Raw genomic sequence first — 25,201 nt, forward strand, 5'->3', positions numbered from 1 at the left:
GAGAGAAATAGGCTTTTTAACCCCTACCCGCCCACGACTTCTTTCAAACTTTTGAATGCTAAAAAATACTATGAACGAATTTATCGAAATCTTAAAAAAATATTTTAATTGTTTATCAATAGTTATTGATTGTTTATCAATAGTTTCACTATTGAACCAATAATTAGAGTGTACAAGTGCTCTTATAAGCTTATAACCTCTTCCCAAACGCTTTTATAACATATTGAAGTGAACTGGTTTAGGTCGGATTCGCCAAAAAGTGATGGTGCTCTACAGACACCATGAGCGTTAAAGGGTTAATGCACCTATATCTCTAGTAAACCATTAGGTCATCTGACAGTCATTTTCTTATTCTTCTCGAGTAATTAATATCCTCTCGTTCAAAAATTAAGTATTGATTTCGGATGAATACATTAGTCTAGTTTGGTCTAGTCTATTATTATTATTATTGACTTTTTATTATGGGGAAATTCAGCCCGAGGCTGGTTCATCCCCGTCTAGTCTACACATACACAGCCATTCATTGAAAGAATCCTGGAAAATGATAGAACCGACTAATTCTACAATTTTTCTTGTCATTATTAATGCTTGCAGTGCATCGGAAATGCATTACAAGCATTAAAGTGGCCAGGCCTACTGTGTATCGTTATTGGTTTTACAAGAAAGCTATAGAGCGGAGACATCTCGTAACAACCGTTCACCCTTTTAAAAAGCAAAAAAAAACTTGAAAATCGGTGGGGGCGACGATGCTAAGAAGATTAATGTCACCCCTTGGTCCTTGGTTTCCAAGGATGGAACACAGTTATTTACTCTGTTTTGATTTCGGATGAATAAATTTCACGCAAACGTAGATTTTTTCTTTAAATTTGTTTTATTGCAATCCAAAGCGATTCGTATTTTGTCTACAGTGTATTTTTCTTTTAATCAGTAAAATTCTAAATACATTTAAATGCTTACCTTTCAACCATCGGTTTTCTGCGTATGAGTTAGATGATGGCGATTCAAACATGTTTTGAAATAAAACACTTTGGGGCAGTATGCACATTTATGTAGCGGATCGCCGTGTGCCACAATCTGAAAAGGACAAAAAAGGGAATATGTTTTAAATAGAGGAAGACACACACATCATTTGATGTAACCTACTATGTGGTAACGCTTTCTTCTCGGAGTGGGAAACCCGAGGCCACATCTTTCACACTTATATCTGCCTTTCGTTTCCTATGAAGAAAAAAAAATCAATTTAATGATCCAAGAAAAGCAGACGATTGAAATGGGTAAATTTGACCATTACCGGAGGGCGACTTCTATCCACTGGTGTACTTTTAAGAGTTGCGGCCATATCTCTCGCTGCTTGATGGCGTTTCTCATGCTTGCGGCGATTGTCCTTAGTGCCGAATGTTTTAGGACACTCAGAACATTGAAATGGTGCAAGCTTTGTTTCCTTTCCCTGACTTTCGAGGATCGCTCTTTCTTTCGCTAATTCATGGCGTTTCTCATGTTTGCGGCGATTTTCCTTAGAATTGAATGCTTTAGGACATTCACCGCATTTGAATGTAGGTACTTCCTTCTTTGTTTCCTGCGGAGGAATTGTTGCCATTCTGAGAGTTTCGACGACCGCCTGTACTTTCGCTATTTGATGACGTGTTTCGTGCTTACGGAGATTTTCCATAGAATCGAATGATTTAGGACATTGAGAACATTTGAATGTAATGACTTCCTTCTTTGTTTCCGGCGGTATCTTTTTAATAGCTGCTGATTTATTCTTCCGGTGAGTTCTTTTGTGTTGTATGAGACTTTGTTCGAGATAGAACGCGCTCGGACATAGTGAACACTGGAACAGATATTCCCTGTGGCTCTCCACCTAAGCAAAAAAAAAAGAGTGTTTGTCTCTTTCCAGCTTCGAAAAAAAAAATGGTGAAACTTACCATGTGATAGTAGTTTTCTCTACTGGTGTTAAACTGGAGACCACAATGCACGCAGGTTTGCACAATTGGTGAATGGAACTGGAAGAGGAAGTGAGAATTAGTCTCGATTAATCTGTGGGAGGGCTTGAATTCGACTTTAAGGACAAACGTCACAAATCCCGCTTCAACATTGCATCGAAACTTCAGACGCACAAATCTCAAGAAGCAAGCTTTAAACAACAATGTATTTCATTATTCTGTTCTTGCTCATTTGTGACTAGCTTAAAATTAAAAGCTCAGGTGCACTGGTTTTGTTTACGAAGAGATTTGTGCCCTCGAAATCGTGAGTAGGTGTTAAAGTCGGCCATTGTGGCAACCATTTTGGGATTCTAACAAGTCTGTCCTTAACGTTTGTATGTATGTGTAAAATGCATTAGTGTGGTGTGGATTTAGTGAAGACTAAATGATATAATTATGCTTAAGAAAACAGCTAAACAGTCTCGGAAAATCAAATATTATTAGATTTTACACAACGTTTCGACCAATGATTTAATCTTCTTCAGGGGGTTTATCGATATTATCGTTCCTTGTCATTTTTTTTACATAAACTTTTTTTACGAAGAGCGATAATATCTTCTTCTTCTTCTTCTTCTTCTTCTTCTTCTTTATGGCTCGACGTTCGCATTGGAACTAGGCCTGCCTCGCTTCAACTTAGTGTGCTTAATTGCACTTCCACAGTTATTAATTGAAGGGCTTTCTTTGCCTGCCATTGCATGAATTTGTACATTGTGTGGCAAGTACAATGTTACACTATGCCCAGGGAGTCGAGAAAATTTTCCCGACTGGAACGGGAATCGAACCCGCCGTCTCCGAATTGGCGATCCATAGCCTTAACCACTAGGCTAACTGGAGACCCCATAATATCGACGATAATATCTATAACACTTTTTAAGAAGATTAAACAAGTGGTCGAAACGTTGTGCAAATTCGAATCATATTTTGTTTTTTTTTTCGAGTCTGCTTAGCCTTCTTGCATATTTAATCGTAGATTTTCCTTTTTAACATATTTCATTTATTAAAGTTTTGCTAGTTATCATAGGTACCTAATAGTACTATCAGATTTTTCTTTTTTGAATCTTCCAGGTATCTCATTATTCAAATGTTCTAATGAAGTTGCAGTCATAATAATCTGACAAATATAGTAAACTTAGTTTATGGAAAAGAAAGAACTCTATGGTGTCGTTCTTCAATATGAGGCCATTACAGATGCTGTAGAGAAATCCCGGGAGTAATATTAGCGAGTATCCCAGAAGAAATTCTGGGAGCAATCTTTTGAAGATTTTTTAGAGGAATCACAAGGAAATTCCCCCTTGAAGCTTGAAAGCAATCCGTAGTAGACTTCAGGGAGAAATATAAGGAGGAAAGAATTCTCTGCAGAAAGCCTAAAAGAAATCTTTGGAGGAACCTCAGGAGGAATCATAGGTACACTCGCTCAAAGAATCTCGTGGGGAATCCGTGTATGAAATCAGGGAGTACAAATTCTGGAAAACTCTCTGGACTGAAGAATTCCTGAAGGAGCTTCCGGAAAAATCTCTAAAAAACAAATTTCGAGAGCAATTCGTGGAAGAATTCCGGGAGAAATCAAGCGTTGAATCTCTGACGGAATCCATAAAGAAATCTCAGAAATCTCAGAAGGAATCCTGGAAGCAATCCCTGAATTAATCTTTGCAGGAATTGTGAGCAATGTCGGGACAAATTCTAAAAAAAAAACTAAGCAGAAATTTCTAGAGAAATTTCGTTGGAGTCCCAGCAAGAATCCCTGGAGGATCCTGGAAGAAATCTTTGATGGAATCATGAGATAAATCTCTGGATAAATCTCAGCAGGAATTTCGGGAGGAATTCAGAGCAAACAGCAATCCTGAGAGAAAAACATGGAAGAATTCTGGAAAATTTCCTGGAAGGAATTTCTGCAGGAATCCCAGAAAAAAATCTAGAACGAATCCTAGGAGATATCCCGGGATTTCTCGTAAGGAATCTTTTCAGGAATCCCGAATTTAATGCCGGGACAAATTCCATCAAAACTCTAGCGAGAAATGTCAGGATTAATCTTGGAAAGAGATCCATACAGAATCCCTGCAGGGAGTCCCCGGAGAAATGGCTGGATAAATCTCTGCACGAATCCTGGAAGGAAACCCTAGAGAAATCCCAGAAGGAATATTTGTAATAACTTCAGGCGGATTTATTAGAGCAATCCGTGGAAGAATTTCGGGAAAATTTCTGAAAGAAATTCCCAGGGAGGAATCTTTGGGAAAATCCTGGCAGCAATGCCTTGAAAAATCTAGTGAGGAATCTCGGTATGAATAACGGAACAAATTCCAGGAAAAATATAGGGAGGAATTTCTGGAAAAATCCCAGAAAGAATCCCCAGAGGAATCGCTTAAAAAATCCTGATAGAAATACCTGGTAAATCTCTGCAACAATCCCAGAAAGAATCCCGGAAGAAACATCCGGAGGAATCTCTCCCCAGAGGAATACCTTAAGGAATCCAGAGAAAAAATCCTGGATTAATATCTGTAGGAATCCTGAAAGTCATCCCGACAGGAGTATTTGCAATAACCTCAGGCGGAATTTCTAGAGGAATCCCCCCAGTCAACCAGTGGTCGTATAAGATGTAGAATAAGATGTTAAAGTGGAGGCGATATGCGTACATTTTACATGCACGCATATGGCCTCCACTTTATCATCTTATACAACATCTTATACAATTACTGGTTGTCTGGGCCGGGAACAGTCTCTGGAGGAATTTAGGGAGAAAACCCTGGAAAATTCATGGGAGCAATCCGTGTAAAAATTCCGGAAAAAATTTCGTAAATAATCTCAAAAAAATAATCCCTGGAGGATCCAGGAAGGAACACTCGGAGAAATCCCTGAAGGAATCCTGAGAGAAATACCTGGTTAAATTTCTGCAGGATTTTCAGGGAGAATCCCAGCATAAGTCAGAGAATTCGAGATGCATATTTGAAAGAACTTCGGGAGGAATCTCTGCAGGAAACACAGAAGAAAATCCTAGAAGAAAAAGTCTCTGGTGAAATTTTGGCAGCAATCCTAAATTCTGAGAAAAATCTACGCATTGATTTCTGGAGAAATCCCGGGAGGAATCCCAGAAAGAGCCCCGGAAGTAATCCTCAGAAGGATTCCTTAGGGAATCCAGATAGAAATTCCCTGAAGCAATCCCAGCAGGAATATTTGGAATATCCTCAGGCGGAATCCACGGAGGAATCCCGGGAACAGTCTATGAATGAACCTCGGGGAATTTCTGCGAGCAATACGTGGAAGATTTCCGGAAGAAATTTCGGAAGAAACCCAGGGAAAATCCTGGCAGCCATTCCAGGTAGAATCCGGTGAGAAATTGGATACTGTAGGAATACTGGCACAAGTTCCGGAAAATATGGAAGAATTTCTGTAGTAATCCTGGCAGAAAACCGTGAAAGAAAGGAATCGCCGGTGGAACTCCGGAAGCAATCGCTGAGGGAATTCCGAGAGGAATCCCGGCAGGATGACGGATGGAACATGAACAGTAATTCTTGGAGGGATATTAGGAAGAATCTCGAAAGGATTCATGGTGTTCTCCCGAATTAGATCACTAGTGAAATTTCGGGAGAAATATTTAGAAGATCCACTGAAAGAATCTCGGGAGAAATCGTTGAAGAAATCCATGGAGGAATCACAGGACAAAACTCTGAAAAAAAACCCAGGAGAAATATTAAGAAGGTGTCTCTATATAACAATCATGGAATGAATCTTTTGAGATAAATTTTAGGGGAGAAATCGATAAGAATGCCTCGGAAAAATCTTTCAGATTCTCGGATAGTATCCCAAAAGAATGCTTGAACAAGTCCCGGAAAGAATCCAAAATAATCCAGAAATACATCCTTGGATCCCACAAATAACTGAAGTAACTAAGGACTTCATTTGGAATTCGTATAGGAGTTCCACTGAGATTTCTTCTACAAGTTCCTCTTGGACTTCATCTGGGAGTTCCACTTAAACTTCCTCTAGTTTTTTAGGAGTTTCGCAGAGAATTCATCTAGGTTTCCCACCGGGAGGTCCTCTAGGAACTCTTCCAATAAGCCCTTTGGGAGTTCCACCGAGCATTCCTTTGAGAGTTTCACTGGGAATTAACCAAGAAGTTGTACATTAAATTTCTCTGGAGTTCCTTCGGGAATTCCTCTAGATTTCTAGAAGTTCCTACGGAAATTCCTCTGGGAGTTCTTCCAGGAATTCCTTTGAAAGTTCTTTGGGGAATTTCTCTAGAAGCTCTTCTGAGTATTCCTCTGGAAGTCCTTTGGGAATTCACAAAGTTTCCTGTTGAGAGATCCACTGGAAATTCTTCTAGGAGTTCCTTCTGGAACTCCTGTGGGCATTCCACTGGGAATTCTTCAAGAAATTCTAACAGAAGCTCTCCCGGAGTTTACTTTGGGAACATTCCAAATATTCCTTTGGGGATTTCTTCTAGAGTTCCGTCGAAAATTGTTCCATAAGTTCTTTCGGAAGTTTTTTTTTGAGAATTCTTTTGAAATTTATTTGAAAGCCAGAAATTTGTTCAAAAGTTGCTCCAAGAATGTTTTCGGAAGTTCTACTCTGAGTTTTTTAGAAGTTTCTCGATGAATTCTTCCAAGAGTTGCTCCAGAAATTTCCCAGAAGTTCTTCCATAAATACTTTCAGAAGTTTCTCCGTGAGTTCCATCACATGTTCCTCCTTCGTAGAATTCACCATAAGTTCTTTCGAGATTTCTTCTGAAAGTTAGTCAAGAAAATCCTCAAAAGACGCTTTAGAAATTATTTTAAAATGTCATCAGAGAATTCCCCAGAAATTCCTTCAGAAATTTTTCCGGAAGTTCCTCCCGCTGCTTTTTCCAAAATCAGGGAACTCTTTCACAAGTTCCAGAAGTTCTCTCGTATTTTCTTTCGGTACTTTAACCTCCAAGAATTTGTTCAAAGGTTAGTTTAGGTATTTTCCGACAGTCCGAACGTGTGATTTAATATTATTTATAGTTTCTAGTTGAATCCTCCAGAAATTCTTCCGTGAATACTTCCAGTAGGTTTTCCGTGAATACATCCCGATGTTCTTCCGTAAGTTCATCCAGAAGTTTCTCGGAAGATTCTTCCTGGACTTTTCCGGAGATTCGTCCACAAGTTTCTCTGGAAGCTATATCAAAAGTTTCTCTTAGAAGACGATTTAGAAATTATTTTAAAGTCCCTTCGGGAATTCTCTCAGACATTGCTTTTAGGAATTCTTCCGGAAATTTTGCAAGAATTTCTGAAGATTTCAGAAGAATTCTTCGGAAAGAGCCTCCGAGAATTCTCTCGGATTAATTAAAAAATTCTACCGAACATTCCTCTATAGTTCCTCCGGAAATTTCTTTGGAACATCCTCCGGAATTTATGCAGTTTTCTTAGGGCGCTCCACTAGTAATTTCTTCAGGAGATCTTAGAATTCTTCAAGAATTTCAAACGCAAGTTCTTTCGGATTTTTTCTCGGAAGCTCTTCCAGATGTTCTTGCGGGAAAATCGTTTGAAAGGACCTCCAGGAATTTGTTCGAAAGTTGTTACTCTAAGATTTTTCTGAAAGTTCTAACCTGAGTTTTTTAGAAGTTTCTAGAATAATCTCCCAGAAATTGTTCCAGGAATTTTTCAGAAGGTTTTTCGTGAATAATGCCAAATGTTCCTCCGTGAGTTCTTTCAAAAGTTTCTCCGAAGATTCTTCCAGGACTTCCTCCGGAGATTATTCCAAAAGCTCCTCCGGGAGCTATACCTAAAGTTCTTCCGGAATTTCTTCTGGAAGGTCGTACAGAAAGTCTTCAAAAGACGCTTTGGAAATTATTTTTTATCCGGGAGTTCACCCTGCAAGTTCTTCAGGAATTCTTCCGGAAATTTTATGGCAAATTCTTTCGCAATTTTTTTTCGAAAGTTCCTCCGGGAATTCTTACACAAGTTCGTTCCTCTGATGATTCTTCTGGAAGTTCGTTCGAGAATTCTTCCGGCAGGTCCCCCAGAATATCTACCGGAAATTTCTCGCCAAAGTTCATCTGGAAACTGCTCCTATTTTTATTCAAAAGTTCCTCCGGAATTCTTATTTAAAATTCATGACGGAATTGTTCCACAAAACCCTTCAGAAATACATCCGGAAGTTTTCTGTGAAAATCTTCCGAAAATTCCCATCAGAGTTCTTCAAAAAAAATCTTGTGGGAATTCTTCTGGAAGATTTTTTTTTAAATTGATCCTGTTTATTTCCAGAATGTTTCCAATAACTCCGGGAGTTTCACCAAAAGTTTTGTTTTGATAATTCTTGCAGAAATTCCTCCAGTACTTCTTCCAAGAATTCTTGCAAGAGCTTCTGGGTATTTCTAAAGCAAATTCACCTGGGATTTCTCCAAGATTTTTATCTAGGATTCCTCCTGGAAGGTTTCCGGAAGATCTGCCTGGGATTCCTTCAGAGGTTTCTACCAGAATGGAGAAAATTCTGAGAAAGCTCTCGTGATAAATTCTTCATAAATATATTATTGAAATAATCCACCAGAAAGTCCTGGATGCATTGCAAGAATCAGTAGAATACACAAATATCTAGAATAAGGAATAACGAGATTTAGGAGAAATAGCTGAAAGAACTCTTTGAAGAAAAATATAAAAAACCATTATTGAAATCACTGAATAAAAATTTAAAAGAATCCTACATTTCAAAAGAAATATGCCAAAAATAAATTGAAGAAGCATATTGAAGAATTCCAGGGAATTTGAAGATTCTGAGATGGAGCAGCTCATAGAATCATTACAAGAGGAAATCTACAGGTGATTTCGCTAAAACGTATTGACGTTTGCAGGACTTCTTCATGAAAATTTGCTTGGCGTTGCTCAGAATATTCCTTCAATAAATTTTTGATGGACTTGGAGTACCATACACCATAGCATTCATATTACCGGTGAAATAATAAAAAAAATTAGTGGTATAATTCTTCAAAATTTCTCGAAGAGTTTCGTACATAGGATAACGTTGAGTATTTCCTTCGTCACAGAGATTTTTGACAGGTAATTTGCTGGAAACTTTACTGTATATATCAGCTTTGGGGCCAACAGGTTTAGAAAACAGGTTTTAGAAAACACCTCAGGTTTTAGAAAACAGGTTTTAGAAAACACCTCATGACGAAGGGAACAAAACTGCCGAAAATAGCATAAGTTTCCCTATTTTTGAAGCTACATTGTATGTTCTTATGTAAAGGCTTCTGAGTTGATTCTTAATGAAACTTCAGATGGAATACCTGCACATATACTCGATGTTATTTCTGATACAGACTTTAGGAACTCCTAAAAATAGCTCTAATTGTTACTTGGAACGAATCTCAGGTTTTCCTAAAGACACAGACTGTAGTGCGTTTTCTGAAGGATTGCTATGAGATGCTAATAACTATCAAAGAAATTGATGAGAAAGTCTTGAAGGCATTCAAGGAGAAACTCCAAAAGAAATTCCCGGTGAAAGTTTTGACAAATTATTGACTAATTCTCAAAGAATCTTTGGAAGTTATTCCCAAAAGACGTCCTGGGGGAATATTTGGCAAAATCTTCAAGGAATTTTTTGTAGGAACTCCCGAAACAATCATCGGAAGTGCTCATGAGATAATTCGAGAACAAACTCCTGAAGGGTTTTCCAGGACAAGTCTTATAGAAATGCCCAGAGAAACTTCAGATTTTTGCTTGTAACTTTTTAATTACTTTCTGTCCATCGAAATGTAACGATGTTCGATTTATTTAGTCCTGTAAAGGTTTTCAGAACCGCCATAAAACCTAATACCTTCCGTTTTGATTTTAAGAACCTTTTCGAGTCTACTTGACTGAAAAATGTTGCTTGAATGGAAAACCTTATTAAGCAACTCTTGAAGGAATTCTCGAAGCAAGTTTTGATAGAAATATTGAGATAACGCCATGTGCCTAATAATGTTTCCGAAATAATTCACAAAGCAATCGCCGAATAAATTCTCAGAGGAATGATTGGTGAAATTGCAGTAGCAATTTTCATAGAAAATAAAGGAGGATGTTGCAATGTCTAATGGAATTTATTAACCATTCGCTGAAGTTATTTCCAAGGGAAACGTCGACGATATTTTGGAAAAAAAATCCAAAGCAGATGGCAATTTCCGAAGAAATTATCGAAATAATTGCCGAAGGATTTGCTTGTCGAATTTCCAAAGTAAATACTGAGGGAATTTCCAAATTAACCAAAGAAATATAAACAAAGTGACGTAGGATTTATGAACTTCTCGAAAGAATATAATAGCATATAATAGAATATAGAGAATATTCAAAGGATTTCAAAAAAAAAAGATACTAGAAACGTACTCTTGGGAGAATATTTGGTGCAACTTCTAGACGAATTACCAATAATTTATTGGTTATTTCTCTATAAGTTGCACCAAATATTCTTCCAAGAATACGTTTTCAATCTCCTGAAGTAATTTTCTAGATTAATTTTCGGGGGAACTCCTGGAAAATTTCGTGGAGGAACTCCTAGGAAACATCATTCTGAAACTTTTGGAGCAACTTCCATGTCTCTAGTGAAAGGAATTCACAAAGGAACTTCCGTAGTTATTCTTGGAGGCAATTCACCAAGGAACTCCTGCGGGAAGTGCCATAAAAATACTTGATGAATCTTCGGATGAGCTGGAAGAATTTCCATATGAACTTTTTGGAGGAAATGTTTAGGAAAAGGAAGGAAACTCTTGGAGGAATTACCAAAATAACTCCGATGATGACCGCTTACAAACCGCAACAAACGTATAAAAATTGGAACTGGTACACATTTCTGTTCTAAATTCTGCGAGAAATAGAACGCGTAGAACAGTTTTATTTTGTTTGTACCAAAATTGTTCAATAATAGAATTAAAAACGAACCCGGTGCTGGAAAATCATCAGTTTACTACGCTTACCTGCAATTGCGATGCATCTGCTTCGAAGTCGTTCTTTTTGCACTCAACAGCAGTATGTTCAACTCCCCTTTCGACGTTGTTAGCTTTATTTTCCTTAGTTTCACTTTCGTCGTTGTTCAGTCCAGCAGCGTTGCCACGATCCGTTCCATTTTTCCGGTGATTTGCCAGATGACGCTCCAGATGATGAATGTAGAAAAATGGTTTCGTACAAACGGTGCACACGAATGCAGGCTCTGAGTGGGCTACCACCTATAGAAGAAGAACACAAAAATGATGAGCTTTGAAAATTTCTGGATGTAAACTACGATTGTGGTGGTCTTACCATATGATGACTCTTTTGACTTGGTGTTTTCAAAACGTAACCACAAATGCTACACGGCTGCGGTTGTGATGTTGCGTTTCATCAAAATTGCGGTAGACATGAAAAAAAATTGTAAATGACTTTTAATCACACTTGCATAGAGTTTTTCTTTAAATTCAGCTAGATGCTGCAGATCGATAAATGAGGTCTATTCATTTGAAGTTTTCAGCACGCTTTCTTTTCTTAAAGTGAAATTTAAATAGCAAAACAATTCGTAGATTCCATACTAGAGAGTGTCAGATTCTTTAGTACATTTGACACTCTTAGTCAAATTACTTCAGATTGAGGAAGAATAGTGATACAGAAGAATAGTGAAACTTCCATTGCTGGCTACGTTTATCTTCTCCGTTACACTTACTCAACAATAGGCAATAGATTCACTGTCGGCCTCACAGATAATAGTGCATTGGGGTTTTAACGATAACTTACACTCAGACAAATGATCAAAACAAATCCATAAGATCTGCCTTATGGACGCAGCAATGCTTACCTGCAAATGCGACGTTTCGTATGCACTTGATCCAGTTGTTTTGTTTTCCTCCATTCTCTTTTCATTCGCGGTTCCATTAGCTGCTTTCCTTCCAACGTAGTTAATTGACACAGAGCCGTCAACCTTATTTCCATCAGTTTTGCTTTCGTCATTTTTGTTCTCATTGGCTGTGATCGAGTCAGTTTTAACGAGTTTACTTTTATTTTCGTCGGCGCTTTCAAGTTTACGCTTATTGCTATTGCTGACTTTCTTTCCCTCCGGCGGGACCGTTTGATTTTCGTGGCTTTTTAGATGACGCCTTAGATGATTCCGGTAGAAGAACGGCTTCGAACACATGGGGCAATGGAACTTCGGTTTGGTATGGGTTGTCAACTAGAAAACGCCAAAGACATAGTGAGTTGTGAAAATCGATGTTTGTATACGTGTAGATTTGTAACCTACCATATGGTGCTCCTTTTTGCCGACTGTATCAAACTGGCGACCGCATATGGTGCACGGCTAGGGATGTGATGTGGCGTTGCGTAACAATCGGAATGGTAGTAAAGAAAGAGCATAATACATCATTTAGTTAACATGTTTATATTCATAGATAGGATGGAAAATATTGTGGCAAACAATGTATTCAAAAGATTAGGGGTTAAAGAAAGATGAAGCATGATCGATGGGATTTAAATTTCCACCGTACCATTTGCTTGGTAGCCTAGTTGGTAAAGCGCTCGCCTAGCGTACAAGGGTCGTGAGTTCAAACCTCATCTGCGCTGTTTTTTTTATAACTAGCAGTCCCGGCAAACGTCGTACTGCCTGCCTGCTCTGTTTTTTGACATCCGATTCCATGAAGAAATGCCCCTCAAAATGGAATTTCAGATTTTCCCGTTTTTCTTGCCTTCCCGGTCACTTTTTCTAATTATTTTTTTCGTACGAACACGTCGGAGGCCTGGCGGAATGCAACAGTGAAAGAATCCTGTCGATCTGTTGGCCCGTTCCCGAGCCTATTCGTGACATACAAACACCATTCCATTTTTATAGATTGTTTTTTTTATATGAAGATATTACCACATTGAGTTAAATGAAAATCATAATTGACTATACACTTTGAGAAAGTCAGTGAGTTACATGAAGTAACAATCACGTTGACAATTGCTCCCAATCAAAGCTAAAGATCAAGCACTACTTACATGCGAATGCAATAAACTGCTGTTGGCGCTTGATCCGGTAGTGTTGCCTTCCTCCATTCCCTTTTCATTTGCTTCATTATCCTCTTTATTTGCCTCATTTCTGCTCACATCTGCTTCCGTTTCACCATCTTCGATTTCCACCGATTCATTTTTGCTTTCATCAGTTTCTTTTTCATCTGCTGTGTTTGCATCAGTTTTGCTACTATTTGCATCCTTCCTTATATGTTTACGTTTAATGCTCAACACTTTCTTTCCATCAGGCGGGATCGTTTTATTTTTATGGCTTCTTAGATGACGAGACAGATGATAACTGTAAAAGAACGGCTTCGAACACATAGGGCAATGGAACTTGGGTTCCGAATGAGCTGTCAACTGGAAAACCGCAAACAAGTGTGAGTGTTGTTGAAATCTATGTGTTTGTACTATTTGTCTTACCATATGGTGCTCCCTTTTGCCGATTGTATAAAAATGATGACCGCAAATGTTACACGACTAGGGATGTAATGATGCGTAGTTATCGGAATGGCAGTAGAAGAAGAACAAAATATATCAATTATCTGCTGTTTATGTTCATAAATATGTCGGTATGTTGTTGGTAATGAATTCAAATAGAAACATTCACACTTTTTTATCCACTGAAAACACATGCAATTTAATCAGGGCTTGATCTCATATTGTTCAGGACTCTCTTATTTATTTCAAATTGAACTAAAACTTCTACTCAGAACGGAAAGTAATCGATAAAGCAGGACAATTATTGCATAGAATTATTTAAAATGGAATTACTTTGACATACATACAAAAGTGTATGTGTGAGATACCATCTAATTTCATGCGAAGGGAATTTCATTTGTGAAAATACGCAAACCATGGTTGCAGATAGTGCAAACGAGCTCATTTCTTCGCCATTAGGCGACAGAAAAAGTCAAGCGGCTCCATAGCTTGGAGGGTTACAGGCACCCGGCCAGCGAATTACGAGTCGTCGGTTCGAGTCCCATCGGAGTACGTGAGTATTTTTTTTTTGCAATTTCAATTTATCCGTTATACACGTGTCCCTGCTGTGTGCAAGGATGACAAAGCGTACTAAAAACATTTCCGATCTAAACGAAAACTTGTCTCAGGAAATTGTGCTTTCTATCAAAATATTATACATCGCAAGATAGGCATTTACAAGGAAAACCGTTTGTTTTAATAACAACTATTTTCAGTGTTACTCCAAAATCACTTGAGGCTACAGCAGAAGATTTTTTTCTAAAAATCCGCAATATTTTAGTCAAAAAGTACCGAACAGGCAATTCAGGATTGAGTTTATGTTTTACGAAGATCATGTTTTGTTGTCTTTTTTTGGCGACGGACCATTATTTGCCACTACAACATTTAAAACTAGTTAGAATTACTTAACATCTTCTTACCTTCATGCTTGAAGCTTTCAAACGTTCCGCGTCTTGCTCGCTGGAAGGTTCCTCATTTTGAAACGATGACTCCTCGTCTGCATCCATCTGAAGATAGATTGAGTGGTAATTCAGTCAACAATTGAAAAATAACATTACGGCGGAATAAAGTGTTGTCAAGATACAGCACACCCACCTGAACTTCCGCTGAATCTGTGACTTCGGAAATGTCCATTTCATCAGCTTTTGTCTCTGTCAAGCTCTCATCGGGTTTGGTGCCATCAACTTTGCTGTCTTCAGTTACATTTTCTTCTGGAATAGTGTCCGAAATCTGCATTTCTTCGGTTTTGATAGCCATTTTCTCGTCAATATTGGCTTCAACCGTTTCGATGTGTTCACTTTTACTTTCATCTACTTTTGCTTCGTTCTCATCAACCTTATTTTCCTTGGTTTCACTTTGATCGGCTTTAGTCTCTTCACATCGTTTTTCAACAGGTTCAGTTATATCCGCCTGAACTTCTGTTTTATTTCCTTCGGAGGACAGCTAGGGATACAATTTTCCGATGTCATCGCAATGAAAATAGCGAAAGAAATAGACAAACAGAAAGATGTTTTTAGAAAATTAACCCTAATCTCTATACCATTTATTGTATAGGACTTAGTATTACTTTCAAAACTGGATATGAATATCGAAAAAGAACTCTTACCGTCGAATCTGTGGGATCCGGAAGGTTTACCGAAACGTCCATAGCTTCAGTTTTGATTGCCATTTTCGCATCATCGTTGGCTCCATCGGTTTTGATATCTTCACTTTTACTTTCGTCTACTTTAGCTTTGTTTTCATCAACCTTATTTTCATTGGTTTCATTTTCATCCATTTTATCCTCATCGGCGTTCTTAATCTCTTCGCTTCGTTCTTCATCAGTTTCTTTAGGTTCTTCCTTAATTTTCAGCTATCGATGCAGTGTTCCGATGTCATCGTAATGAAAATCGAGAAAAAAACATAAAATTAACATCACAATGTGTTGTACAGACTTTTCGAACCCTCTATAAGCAGAATGCCCTCTTCGAATGAGTGTAATCAGTTTTGTACTTTTTTAATCCGCCCTGTTATGCTTATCCTTTGACAGATACGCGTATTTCAACAACCACTTGTAATCTTTCTTAGTGTCAGTTTCCTTCAGAAATGTTTCTAGAAATTATTGCATCTTGCATTGCTTTATAGATTACCGTGCAAATGTTCAATCGTCTAAAATATTTGTTCACACGTCAAACACCAAGGAAAGTAGCAAGTAAACCAACCAATTATTCCATGCACCACCCAAAAAGTGTAACCGACGCTTAAAATTTCTAGCAGCGAAACGAACCAATGTATGCTGAAACTGGTGGGAACATATTGTGGTGTGACAAAAAATTTCTGCAGGGGGTCGAATACGGTGCAAAAAAAGCAATAAATTCTGAGATTCTTTTAGGAATTCCTTTTGGGATTACTCCAGAAAATTTTCCTCAGATTCCTCCAGGAATTGCTTCCAAGGTTTCAAATTTATTTTGGGATTACTCTAGTATTTTCTTCTGTGATTCCTCAGGGAGTTTAATCTGAGATTATTTTTGGCGTTACTTCAGAAGTTTCCTCTGGGATTCCTTCTAAGATTCTTAAAACCTCTTAAAACGTTCCATCTGATATTCCTTCAGAAATTCCTTCCAGGCTTCCTTCGGAGGTTTCTTCTATAACTTCAACAGATTTCTTTCGGTATTTCTCAAAGAGTTCCGGGAGTCCTACATGAATTCCATTCGAGATGCTCCTAATAGTTTCTTTTGAAATGTCTTCAGAAGTTTATTCGACTTCCGGAAGATATCGTGGAAAATATTCCTGGAAATTCCAACAATTTCACCCGGGATTTCTTCCCGGATTCCTCCAGGAGTTCGAGATTACTTCGGGCATTCCTTCAGAAACTTCTTTCACAATCCCGTCATGGATTCCTTCCGGGAATTCCATGCGAGATTCCTTATGAAGTTTATACTGGGATTTTATCAGGAATTATTTGTGAGATCCTTCCAGGAATCCTACAAGAACTTCTTTTATTCATCTGAAAACTTCTCCGGAATTTCTCAAGAACTCCTTGAGATATCCTGGAGGAAACCCCTTGAAGTTTCGTCAGGAATTCCCTCCAGGAATTTCTTATGGAGTTCCTACTGGGACTTTATCAGCAATTCTTTTTGAGATTCTTCCAGGAATCCTATAAGAACTTCTTTAAATATTCTTCTGAAAACTTCTCTGGAATTAATTCAAGAATTTAATCCGGGATTTCTACGGTAATTCCACTGAAAACGCCTTCCGGAATTCCTCCAGAAACCTCTTCCAGAATTCTTCCAGGAACTATTTCCGGGAATCATTCAGAAACTCTTTCAGGGATTCATCCGAACATTTCTACTGAGCTTTTGTTAGGAATTGCTTCCGGAACTTCTTCAAGAATTCCTCAAGAAGTTCCCATAGGATTTGTATGAGCAAATACGTACTCCAAAACGTTCTCTATGGTTTTCATACAACAGTTTTTCCAGGATTCCATTTTTCAATGAACTTCTGGAGAGATTCTAAAAGAAGCTATTGGAAGAATCTCGGCTGGAATTCCTGGAAGACTCCCAGAACTCCTTGGGAAATCCAGGAAGAAATCCCTTGAAGTTCTGCTTCCGGAATTCCTCCAAGAACCTCTTCCGGGATTCCTTCAGGAACTACATCCGGGATTCTTTCGAGAACTTCTTCCGGGATTCATCCAGGAATTTCTACTGGGCTTTTATCATGAAAAGCTTCTGGAACTTCTTCAAGAACTCCTTCGTGGATTTCTCCGGAAACTTCTCCTGGAATTTCTTTGGGAACTCTTTCCGGAATTCCTCTTGGAACTTCTGGAAATCCTCCAGGAGTTTATTGGGGAAATCTTCCAAGAGTGAGTAATTCCTTTAGTTTTTGTTTGTTCCTGTTTTAGTTTATGGAATTCCTCAAGAAGTTCCTATAGGATTGCTATGAGAAAATACGTACTCCAAAACGTTCTCTATGGTGTTCCTACAACAGTTTCTTCCAGAAATCAATTTTTCAAGGAACTTCAGGAGAGATTCCAAAAGAAGCTATTGGGAAAATTTTGGCTTGAAGACTCCCGGAACTCCTTGAGAAATCCAAGAAGAAATCCCTTGACGTTCCATCAGGGATTCCTTCCAGGAATTCCTTATGGAGTTCCTACTGGGATTTTATCAGCAATTTTATTTGAGATCCTTCCCGGAATCCTACAAGAACTTCGTTTAGTATTCCTCTAAAAACTTCTCCGGGATTCTTTAAGGAACTATTTCTGGGATTGCTTCTAGAATTTCATCCGGAATTTCTCCAAGTTCCAAGAACCTCTTCCGGGATTCCTCCAGGAACTACTTCCGGGATTCTTTCGGGAACTTGTTCCCGGGATTCATCCGGGAACTCCTCCACGGATTCCACCGGACATTTCTACTGGGCGTTTATCAGGAATTGCTTCTGAAATTTCATCAAGAATTCCCTCGTGGATTCCTCCGGAAACTTCTCCCGGAATTTCTTTGGGAACTCTTTCCTGGGATTCCTTTTGGAACTTCGGGAAATCCTCCAGGTGTTTATTAGGGAATTCCTCCAGGAGTATTCTGAACAATTTCTTTAGTTTTTGTTTGTTCCAGTTTTTGTTTATGGAATTCCTCAAGAAGTTCCTACAGGAATCCTATGATAAAATACGTACTCCAACTAGTTCTTTATGGTTTTCCTACAACAGTTTCTTCCAGGATTCCATTGTTTTCAAGAAATACCTTCTGGAAGTCCAAAAAAATGCTTCTGGTGGGATTCTACAAGAATCTTAAGGAGAATCTAGGCTGGAATTCCTGGAAAATGCCTGGAACTACTGAGAAATCCTGGAAGAACTCCCTTGAAGTCCCAGAAGCAATCTCAGACGAATTTCTGGGAGGGATTTCAGAGGGATCTTCTAAAGGAACTTCAAAAATAATCTCAGATAGAGCTCCCTGTGGAATCAGAGGGATCCTAGAATAAATTTGTGGAGAAATCGCAGAAGGAATTCCTGGAAAAATTACAGGGGTAATCCTAGAAGGATTACCGGAGATCCTGCAGAATTAACGGAATTAATTTCTTAAGAAATCCGGGAAAGAATCCCGGGAGTACTTAGTGGAGGAATCCTGGCAAGAGCTCTCGAAGGAATCCCAAACGGAATCCCTTTAGGAATCACAGAAGAAACGCTTTGAAGAACTCCAGAGAAAACTTCTAGAAAAAATACCTCGGGAACTGACCTAAGTGACATTACACAGTTCTGCGTATATATAGCACAAAGTCGCAAATGGTCATAGATGGGTTAGGCAAATGTTAAAAAAATCAGTTTTGTTGATAATCAAATATCTTACCGTGGGATCTATGGAGTTCGCCAGATAATCCTGTTCGCTATGTGGAAGTTTCTCATGACGTACCAGACTGTTCTTGTGGAAAAATATTTTCGGGCATTGAGAACATTTGAACAAATTTTCTTCGTGCTCCTTCGTCTGAGGAAAAACACATATTTAGGATAATACCGTAAGGTTTGAATACGTTTGCTGAAACTCACCATATGCTTCAACTTTTCCTCTTTACTGGGAAAATCCTGTCCACATTTCGAGCATATCTGAAGAATTTGTTGGAAACATATGAGATTAGCTTTGTTCGATCCTACAAGAACTTCTTTTAGTATTCCTCTGAAAACTTCTCCGGTATTCTTCCAGGAATTAGTTTCGGGATTCCTCCAGGAACTCATTCCGTGATTCTCTCAGGAACTACTTCTGGGATTGCTTCAAGAATTTCATCCGAGATTTCTACTGTAATTTCACCGGAAACTCCTTCCGGAATTCCTCCAGGCTCCAATAAACTCTTCCGAGATTCCTTCAGGAATTACTTTCGAGAACTTCTTGCGGGATTCATCCGGGAACTCCTTCAGGGATTCCTCCGGAAAATTTTACTAGGCTTTTGTAAGCAATTGTTTATGGAATTTCTTCAAGAACTCCTTCGTGGATTCCACCGGAAGCTTCTCTTGGAATATTTTTGGGAACCCTTTCCAGGATTCCTCTTGGAACTTCTGGAAATCCTACAGGAGTTTATTGGGGAATTCCTCCAAGAGTGAACATTTCCTTTAGTTTTTGTTTATGGAATTCCTCAAAAAGTTCCTACAGAATTTCTACGAGAAAATACGTACTCCAATAAGTTCTTTATGGTTTTTCTACAACACTTTCTTCCGGGATTCTATTGTTTAAGGAATACCTTCTGGAAGTAGAAAAAAAACTTCTGGGGAGATTCCAAAAGAAGTTGGTAGAAGTATGTCGGCTGGAATTCCTGGAAGAGGCCCGGTATTCCTTGAGAAATCCTGGAAGAAATCTCTTGAAGTCCCAGAAGCAATCTTAGATGGAACCTTTTAGGAATCTCAGACGAAACTCTTGTAAGGAACCCAGAAGATTCTGAAGGAACTCCAAAATCAGATATATCAGAGGGTTCCTAGAGTAAATTTGTGGAGAAACCACGGAAGGAATTCCTGGAGGAATCTCTGTAAAAAAGACAATCATAGGAATAATCCCGGAGGAATATCGGAATTAATTTCTACAGAAATTCGGAAAAGAATCCCGGGAGTACTTACTGAAGGAATCCTGGCAATAGCTCGTGAAAGAATCCCAGACGGAATCTCTTTAAGAATCTCAGAAGTAACTCTTTGAAGAACTCCTCAGAGAGAGCTTCTGAAGGAATCCTAAATAAACCCCAGAAGAATCTCATCAAGAACTGCCTGGGAATCCCAGAAAAAACACTCCTGGAAAAGTCCTGGAATAAAATTGTGGAGAAACCGCGACGGATTTCTCCGAGGATTCCCGGATGAAATTCCTGTGGAAGCCCAGAAGCACCAACTGGAGAAGTGCCACCATCAGACTTGGAAAAAATACCTCGACAGCTGACCTAAGTGACATTACACAGTTCTGCGTATATGTAGCACAAAGTCGCAAATGGTCGCAGATGGGCTCGCAAACAACAAAAAAAATCAGTTCTGTTGTTAATCAAATATCTTACCGTAGGATCTATGGAGTTTGCCAGATAATCCTGTTCGCTATGTGGAAGTTTCTCATGACGTACCAGACTGTTCTTGTGGGAAAATACTTTCGGGCATCGAGAACATTTGAACAAATTTTCTCCGTGCTCGTCCGTCTGTGGAAAAACACACATTTAGGATAATACCGTAAGGTTTGATTACGTTTGCTGTATACTTACCATATGCTTCAACTTTTCCTCTTTACTGGAAAACTCCAGTCCACATTTCGAGCATGTCTGAAAAATTTGTTGGAAACATTGGTATTAGATTAGCTTTGTTCAAATTTCTGTTGGGCGTAGTCTTACCTCCTCGGCGTCTGCCACCGGTCGTTTCTTATGCGTTTGTTTGTGACGGTCAAGACTTTGTTGGAGAATGAACGCACTTGGACATTCGGGACACTGGAACAGCGAGTCCCGATGTTTCTCCACCTAAACAATAGGTAGATAGATTGTAAGTTAACTGTTGAAAACAGGTTGAGCTTAAGTTTAACCTACCATGTGATAGTAGTTCTCTCTGCTAGTGGAGAACTGTTCACCGCAATCCTTACAGATGTGAGGCCTCAGTACTTTAGACTGTTGAAAGTAAACAACGCGGAAATATTAGTGTGCAATAATTTATTATTAAGGGAAGTAAGTAGCGCGACATCTGGACGTCAGATATTTAGAGTTTACTAACGTCATCTTTTGGAAGAATTCTGACCTATTCGAGACCCCTTAGCGTTCGATATGGCTTACCTGTGCCGATTCTTCACCAGTCAGTGATGCGTTCTGTAACTCATCGTCATCTGGTTGAGCACTGGTCTGTTCTGTTGCAGAAGTTGCTGATACGCTGCGGGGTTCACTACCAGATGGCGTTGCGCTCCTTGATTGTTGACGAACTGGTGGCGCACTTGGTGTTGTCGGGTTTTCACCAGCAGTAAGAGGTGATGCGATGCCAGGTTCGATTTTGATTCGAACTGCAGTGTTCTCTTCTGTAAGTGTTTGTGGTGTTCTGTGTACCGTACTTTCATGACGTTGGAGAGAATATTTGCGGCAGAACAATTTTTGGCAAATTGAACATTGGTATGTTAAATCCGATGACTGCAATAAAAATTGATTTCGATTGTTTGAAATTTGTAGCATGATAAAAAGGACATCTTGACAAGAGAACTTTCGCAATGAATAGGCCCTAATATTTTTCTAATACCTAAACCGAAAACTTACTTTTGGACTTGGGTCAATCGATGATTCTCCAGTTGATTGGGCATTGTTCTCTTCTGTAAAACCTCTTGGAGTACTTGGTAGTTCGCTACTAGTTGCTGATGGGCTGGTCGGCTCTTGCTTGATTGATATTGCATTATGTACCAGTTGCTCATGACGCAGGAGAAAATGTTCACCGGAGAACATTTTTGGACAACGTGAACATTTGAACGTTGTCTTTGCTGGCTGCAGAAAAAATAAGGTTTGATCGTTTGGAGTTACAAGTGACATATTGAATCGCTTTAACAGCCATGTGAAAGCAGTGTCACTGTAGGAAAACTATAAAAAGATCACGATGATGATCTGCTGAATACCTCTGCGAAGATGTTTGTTTTAAAGTCATGAATAAATCACGTAGAGATTCTTAATTCATTTAATGAAGGAGAATAATAGAATCAATTTTTCAGACAACCATCATATCTATTAACGATTAAATGTTCCATTGTGGGGATGCTGGTAGAAATACCAGACCAAACGCTTTTTTACCGTACGGGCTTGATCCACTCTAATATCTAAACCGCAAACTTACCATTGATTCAATCGGGATTTCTACAATTGGTCGTGCGTCGCTCTCTTTTTTGATAGCTGCTGATGCGACGGGTGGCTCACTACTAGTTGCCGACGCGTTGTTCGATTCTTGGCCAATTGGTGATGCATTGTGCATCACTTGCGTATGACGTAGGAGAAAATGTTCATGGGAAAACATTTTTGGACAAAGTGAACAGTGAAACAGAGATTCCACTGACTGCAAAAAAATATTCCGATTGTTATAACACGTTACGAGGGACATGTTAAGGACAATGTTTAATCAATATTCCCTGAATGTTAAAAATCACCCAACACCGTTCTACCTATCAAAGCCTTAAGCTGAAAGTTTAAGTTGAAAAATCTCGAAATATTGAATTTACGTTACAAACTTCAGAGGTACATCTTAATTTGCTTAAAGAAAATATTAAGATACCTAAGATCAGATGCACGAATTTTCGAGACTTCAAGTCGACCATTGTGGCGGCAGCCATGTTGGAATTCTGTGCAATTTCTCCTTAAACAACAACTTACCTTCGTACTCGGTTCGATCGGGTTTCCTCCGGTTGCTGGTGGTGCGCTGGAGGGTTCACTACCAGCTGGTGATGCCAATGCCGCCGGTTCTTGGCCAATAATTGGTGCACCCCCGTGCACTAAATTGGCATGACGTTGGAGATAATGTTCGTGGGAAAACATTTTTGGGCAAAGTGAACACCGAAACAGTGTTTCCGCTGGCTGAAAAGGAAATAACATTCAATATTTATGTTTTTAATTTAAAGCGAAGGAGCACCCAGGAACAGGATTAACATAATGGATGACAGTCAAGCAGTGGAACCACCAACACTGGATGAGGTTAAAAAGGCCCTTAAGGAGCTGAAAAACAGCAAGGCTGCTGGGAAGGACGAGATCCCGGTCGAACTTCTTAAGCACGGAAACGAGCAGCTACATCAATCAATCCACCAGATTATTATAAAGATTTGGGAGGATGAAGAATTGCCCACTAGTTGGTTGGATGGCCTCATATGCCCAATCTACAAGAAAGGGCACAGACTGGAGTGTGCCAATTACAGAGGGATTACCCTTTTAAATTCGGCGTATAAGATACTGTCGCGTATCCTGTTCAACAGACTACGACCTCTTGAGGAGTCCTTCGTCGGCGAATACCAGGCTGGTTTTCGTGAGGGCCGATCAACGACGGATCAAATGTTTACCCTGCGGATGATCCTAGATAAATTTCGGGAATATAACTTGCAGACTCACCATCTGTTCATTGATTTTAAAGCAGCGTACGATTCAGTGAAAAGAAATGAGCTTTGGCAGATAATGTCAGAACATGGTTTTCCGGCGAAACTAATTAGGCTGATACGCGCAACGCTGGATGGATCAAAATCAAGTATTCGGGTCGCGGACGAAGTGTCTACGTCGTTTGTGACCTTGGATGGATTGAAGCAGGGGGATGCTCTTTCAAATTTATTGTTCAACATTGCACTCGAAGGAGCGATTAGGAGGTCAGGCGTGCAGAGGAATGGCTCTATCATCACACGGTCGCACATGCTCCTCGGTTTTGCGGACGATATTGATCTCATCGGCATCGATCGTAGGGCAGTGGAGGAAGCTTATGCTCCTCTGAAGAGAGAGACAGCGAGGATAGGCTTGACGATTAACTCTACCAAGACGAAGTACATGATAGCGGGTAGAGACAGAAGCAGGCCTATTGGTGTTAGTGCTGAGGTAGTGATTGATGGGGAAGTGTTTGAAGTTGTTGAAGAATTTGTTTATCTTGGAACACTTGTGACATGTGACAATGACGTTTCCCGTGAAGTGAAAAGGCGTATTGCAGCTGCGAATAGGGCCTTTTACGGATTGCGTAGCCAGCTTAGGTCCCGTAACTTGCAAACGCAAACAAAATTCGCTCTGTATAAGACGCTGATTCTTCCGGTTGCCCTCTACGGTCACGAAGCGTGGACGTTAAAGGAGGTAGACCGAAAAGCTTTTGGAGTTTTTGAGCGCAAAGTGCTGCGGACAATTCTCGGTGGGAAACAAGAAAATGGAGTGTGGCGCAGACGCATGAATCACGAGTTGTACCAAGTGTACGAAGATGCGAATATTGTGAAACGTATAAAATACGGCAGACTTCAGTGGGCTGGACACGTAGTGCGAATGTCGGAAGAAAGAATAGCGAAAACAATATTCAGCAGAGAACCCGGTAGAGGTAGGCGACTTCGTGGGCGGCCGCGAACTCGCTGGCTGCACGCGGTTGAAGAAGATCTACGATCCCTACACGTTCGGGGAAACTGGAGGAACATCGCCCAAGACCGACGAAGATGGAGCTCTACTATACGCTCGGCATTGGAGTAAAGTTACTTTGTAGCCAACAAGGTATCAAGGTAGGTAATTTTAAAAAATTTTTAAAACACGCAAAAATAATCATCTAAATTTATTTTATTTTTGGCTACCGTAATACCCAGATTCCCTCGCAAGGTTTCTTCCGAAGTTTCTCCTGCGTTTTCCATTTTCTCAACAAAAAAGTGGAATTTCTCGCAGGGTCTACCTCGAGAGTTTCTTGTAGAATATCCTCAGATATTGCCACGGATATTTAGAATTTCTACTAGAGATCCTGCCGAGATTCCTCTTGAATGATTGTTCACAATCCCTTCCGGTGTTTCTCCCAGAATTTCATGGGATTTCAACTAAAGCTCCTTCCAGATTTTTTTCAGAATTTTCTTCACGTGTTCTGCATAAGATCTTCCCTGGGTTTCTTCCAGAGGTTTTTCCTCTCGGAATTTCTGCCGGAGTTTCTCCTACATTATCGTGAGCTTTCGACTAGAGTTTTTGCAGGGGAGGTTCTCGCGGAATTTCTCACAAAGTTCGAGATTTCTCCCAAAGATTTTCCCAGAACTTAAACAGATTCCTTCCGGTGTCTGTCACAGTTTTTCAGAATTTATTTGGGGTTTCATCCGTTTTTTCGAGTTTTTTGGAATCGGGAATATAAAATTTTTCAGAAATGTATTAGAGATTTTTCCGGGATTA

General features: G+C 39.4%; 1 protein-coding gene across 9 annotated transcripts in view; it reads right to left on the reverse strand.

Moving 5' to 3' along the window:
• Window positions 1-848: 848 nt before the first annotated feature.
• The window catches only part of LOC109407604 (uncharacterized), a 79,330-nt gene continuing 54,977 nt past the window's right edge, over window positions 849-25,201 (reverse strand). For 6 of the 9 annotated variants that reach the window (XM_062856691.1, XM_029876059.2, XM_029876058.2 and 3 more), the window contains 23 exons: window positions 22,706-22,906; window positions 22,176-22,391; window positions 21,611-21,832; window positions 21,143-21,487; window positions 20,903-20,980; window positions 20,714-20,836; window positions 20,588-20,644; window positions 20,390-20,524; window positions 18,912-18,968; window positions 18,715-18,849; window positions 15,006-15,251; window positions 14,495-14,842; window positions 14,320-14,406; window positions 13,343-13,399; window positions 12,908-13,279; window positions 12,174-12,230; window positions 11,733-12,104; window positions 11,204-11,260; window positions 10,882-11,130; window positions 1,926-2,003; window positions 1,292-1,861; window positions 1,144-1,218; window positions 849-1,074 (listed from right to left, as the gene is read on the reverse strand). In XM_062856691.1, coding sequence (XP_062712675.1) covers window positions 961-1,074; window positions 1,144-1,218; window positions 1,292-1,861; window positions 1,926-2,003; window positions 10,882-11,130; window positions 11,204-11,260; window positions 11,733-12,104; window positions 12,174-12,230; window positions 12,908-13,279; window positions 13,343-13,399; window positions 14,320-14,406; window positions 14,495-14,842; window positions 15,006-15,251; window positions 18,715-18,849; window positions 18,912-18,968; window positions 20,390-20,524; window positions 20,588-20,644; window positions 20,714-20,836; window positions 20,903-20,980; window positions 21,143-21,487; window positions 21,611-21,832; window positions 22,176-22,391; window positions 22,706-22,906 — 4,251 coding nt within the window. In that variant the 3' untranslated portion in view covers window positions 849-960. The remainder of the gene's footprint in view (window positions 1,075-1,143; window positions 1,219-1,291; window positions 1,862-1,925; window positions 2,004-10,881; window positions 11,131-11,203; window positions 11,261-11,732; window positions 12,105-12,173; window positions 12,231-12,907; window positions 13,280-13,342; window positions 13,400-14,319; window positions 14,407-14,494; window positions 14,843-15,005; window positions 15,252-18,714; window positions 18,850-18,911; window positions 18,969-20,389; window positions 20,525-20,587; window positions 20,645-20,713; window positions 20,837-20,902; window positions 20,981-21,142; window positions 21,488-21,610; window positions 21,833-22,175; window positions 22,392-22,705; window positions 22,907-25,201) is intronic. The other 3 variants (XM_029876062.2, XM_029876060.2, XM_029876056.2) reach the window with 3 other exon arrangements.

The sequence above is a fragment of the Aedes albopictus genome, chromosome 3 (genome assembly GCF_035046485.1).
Source record: "Aedes albopictus strain Foshan chromosome 3, AalbF5, whole genome shotgun sequence".
In the NCBI taxonomy this organism is placed as follows: Eukaryota; Metazoa; Arthropoda; class Insecta; order Diptera; family Culicidae; genus Aedes; species Aedes albopictus.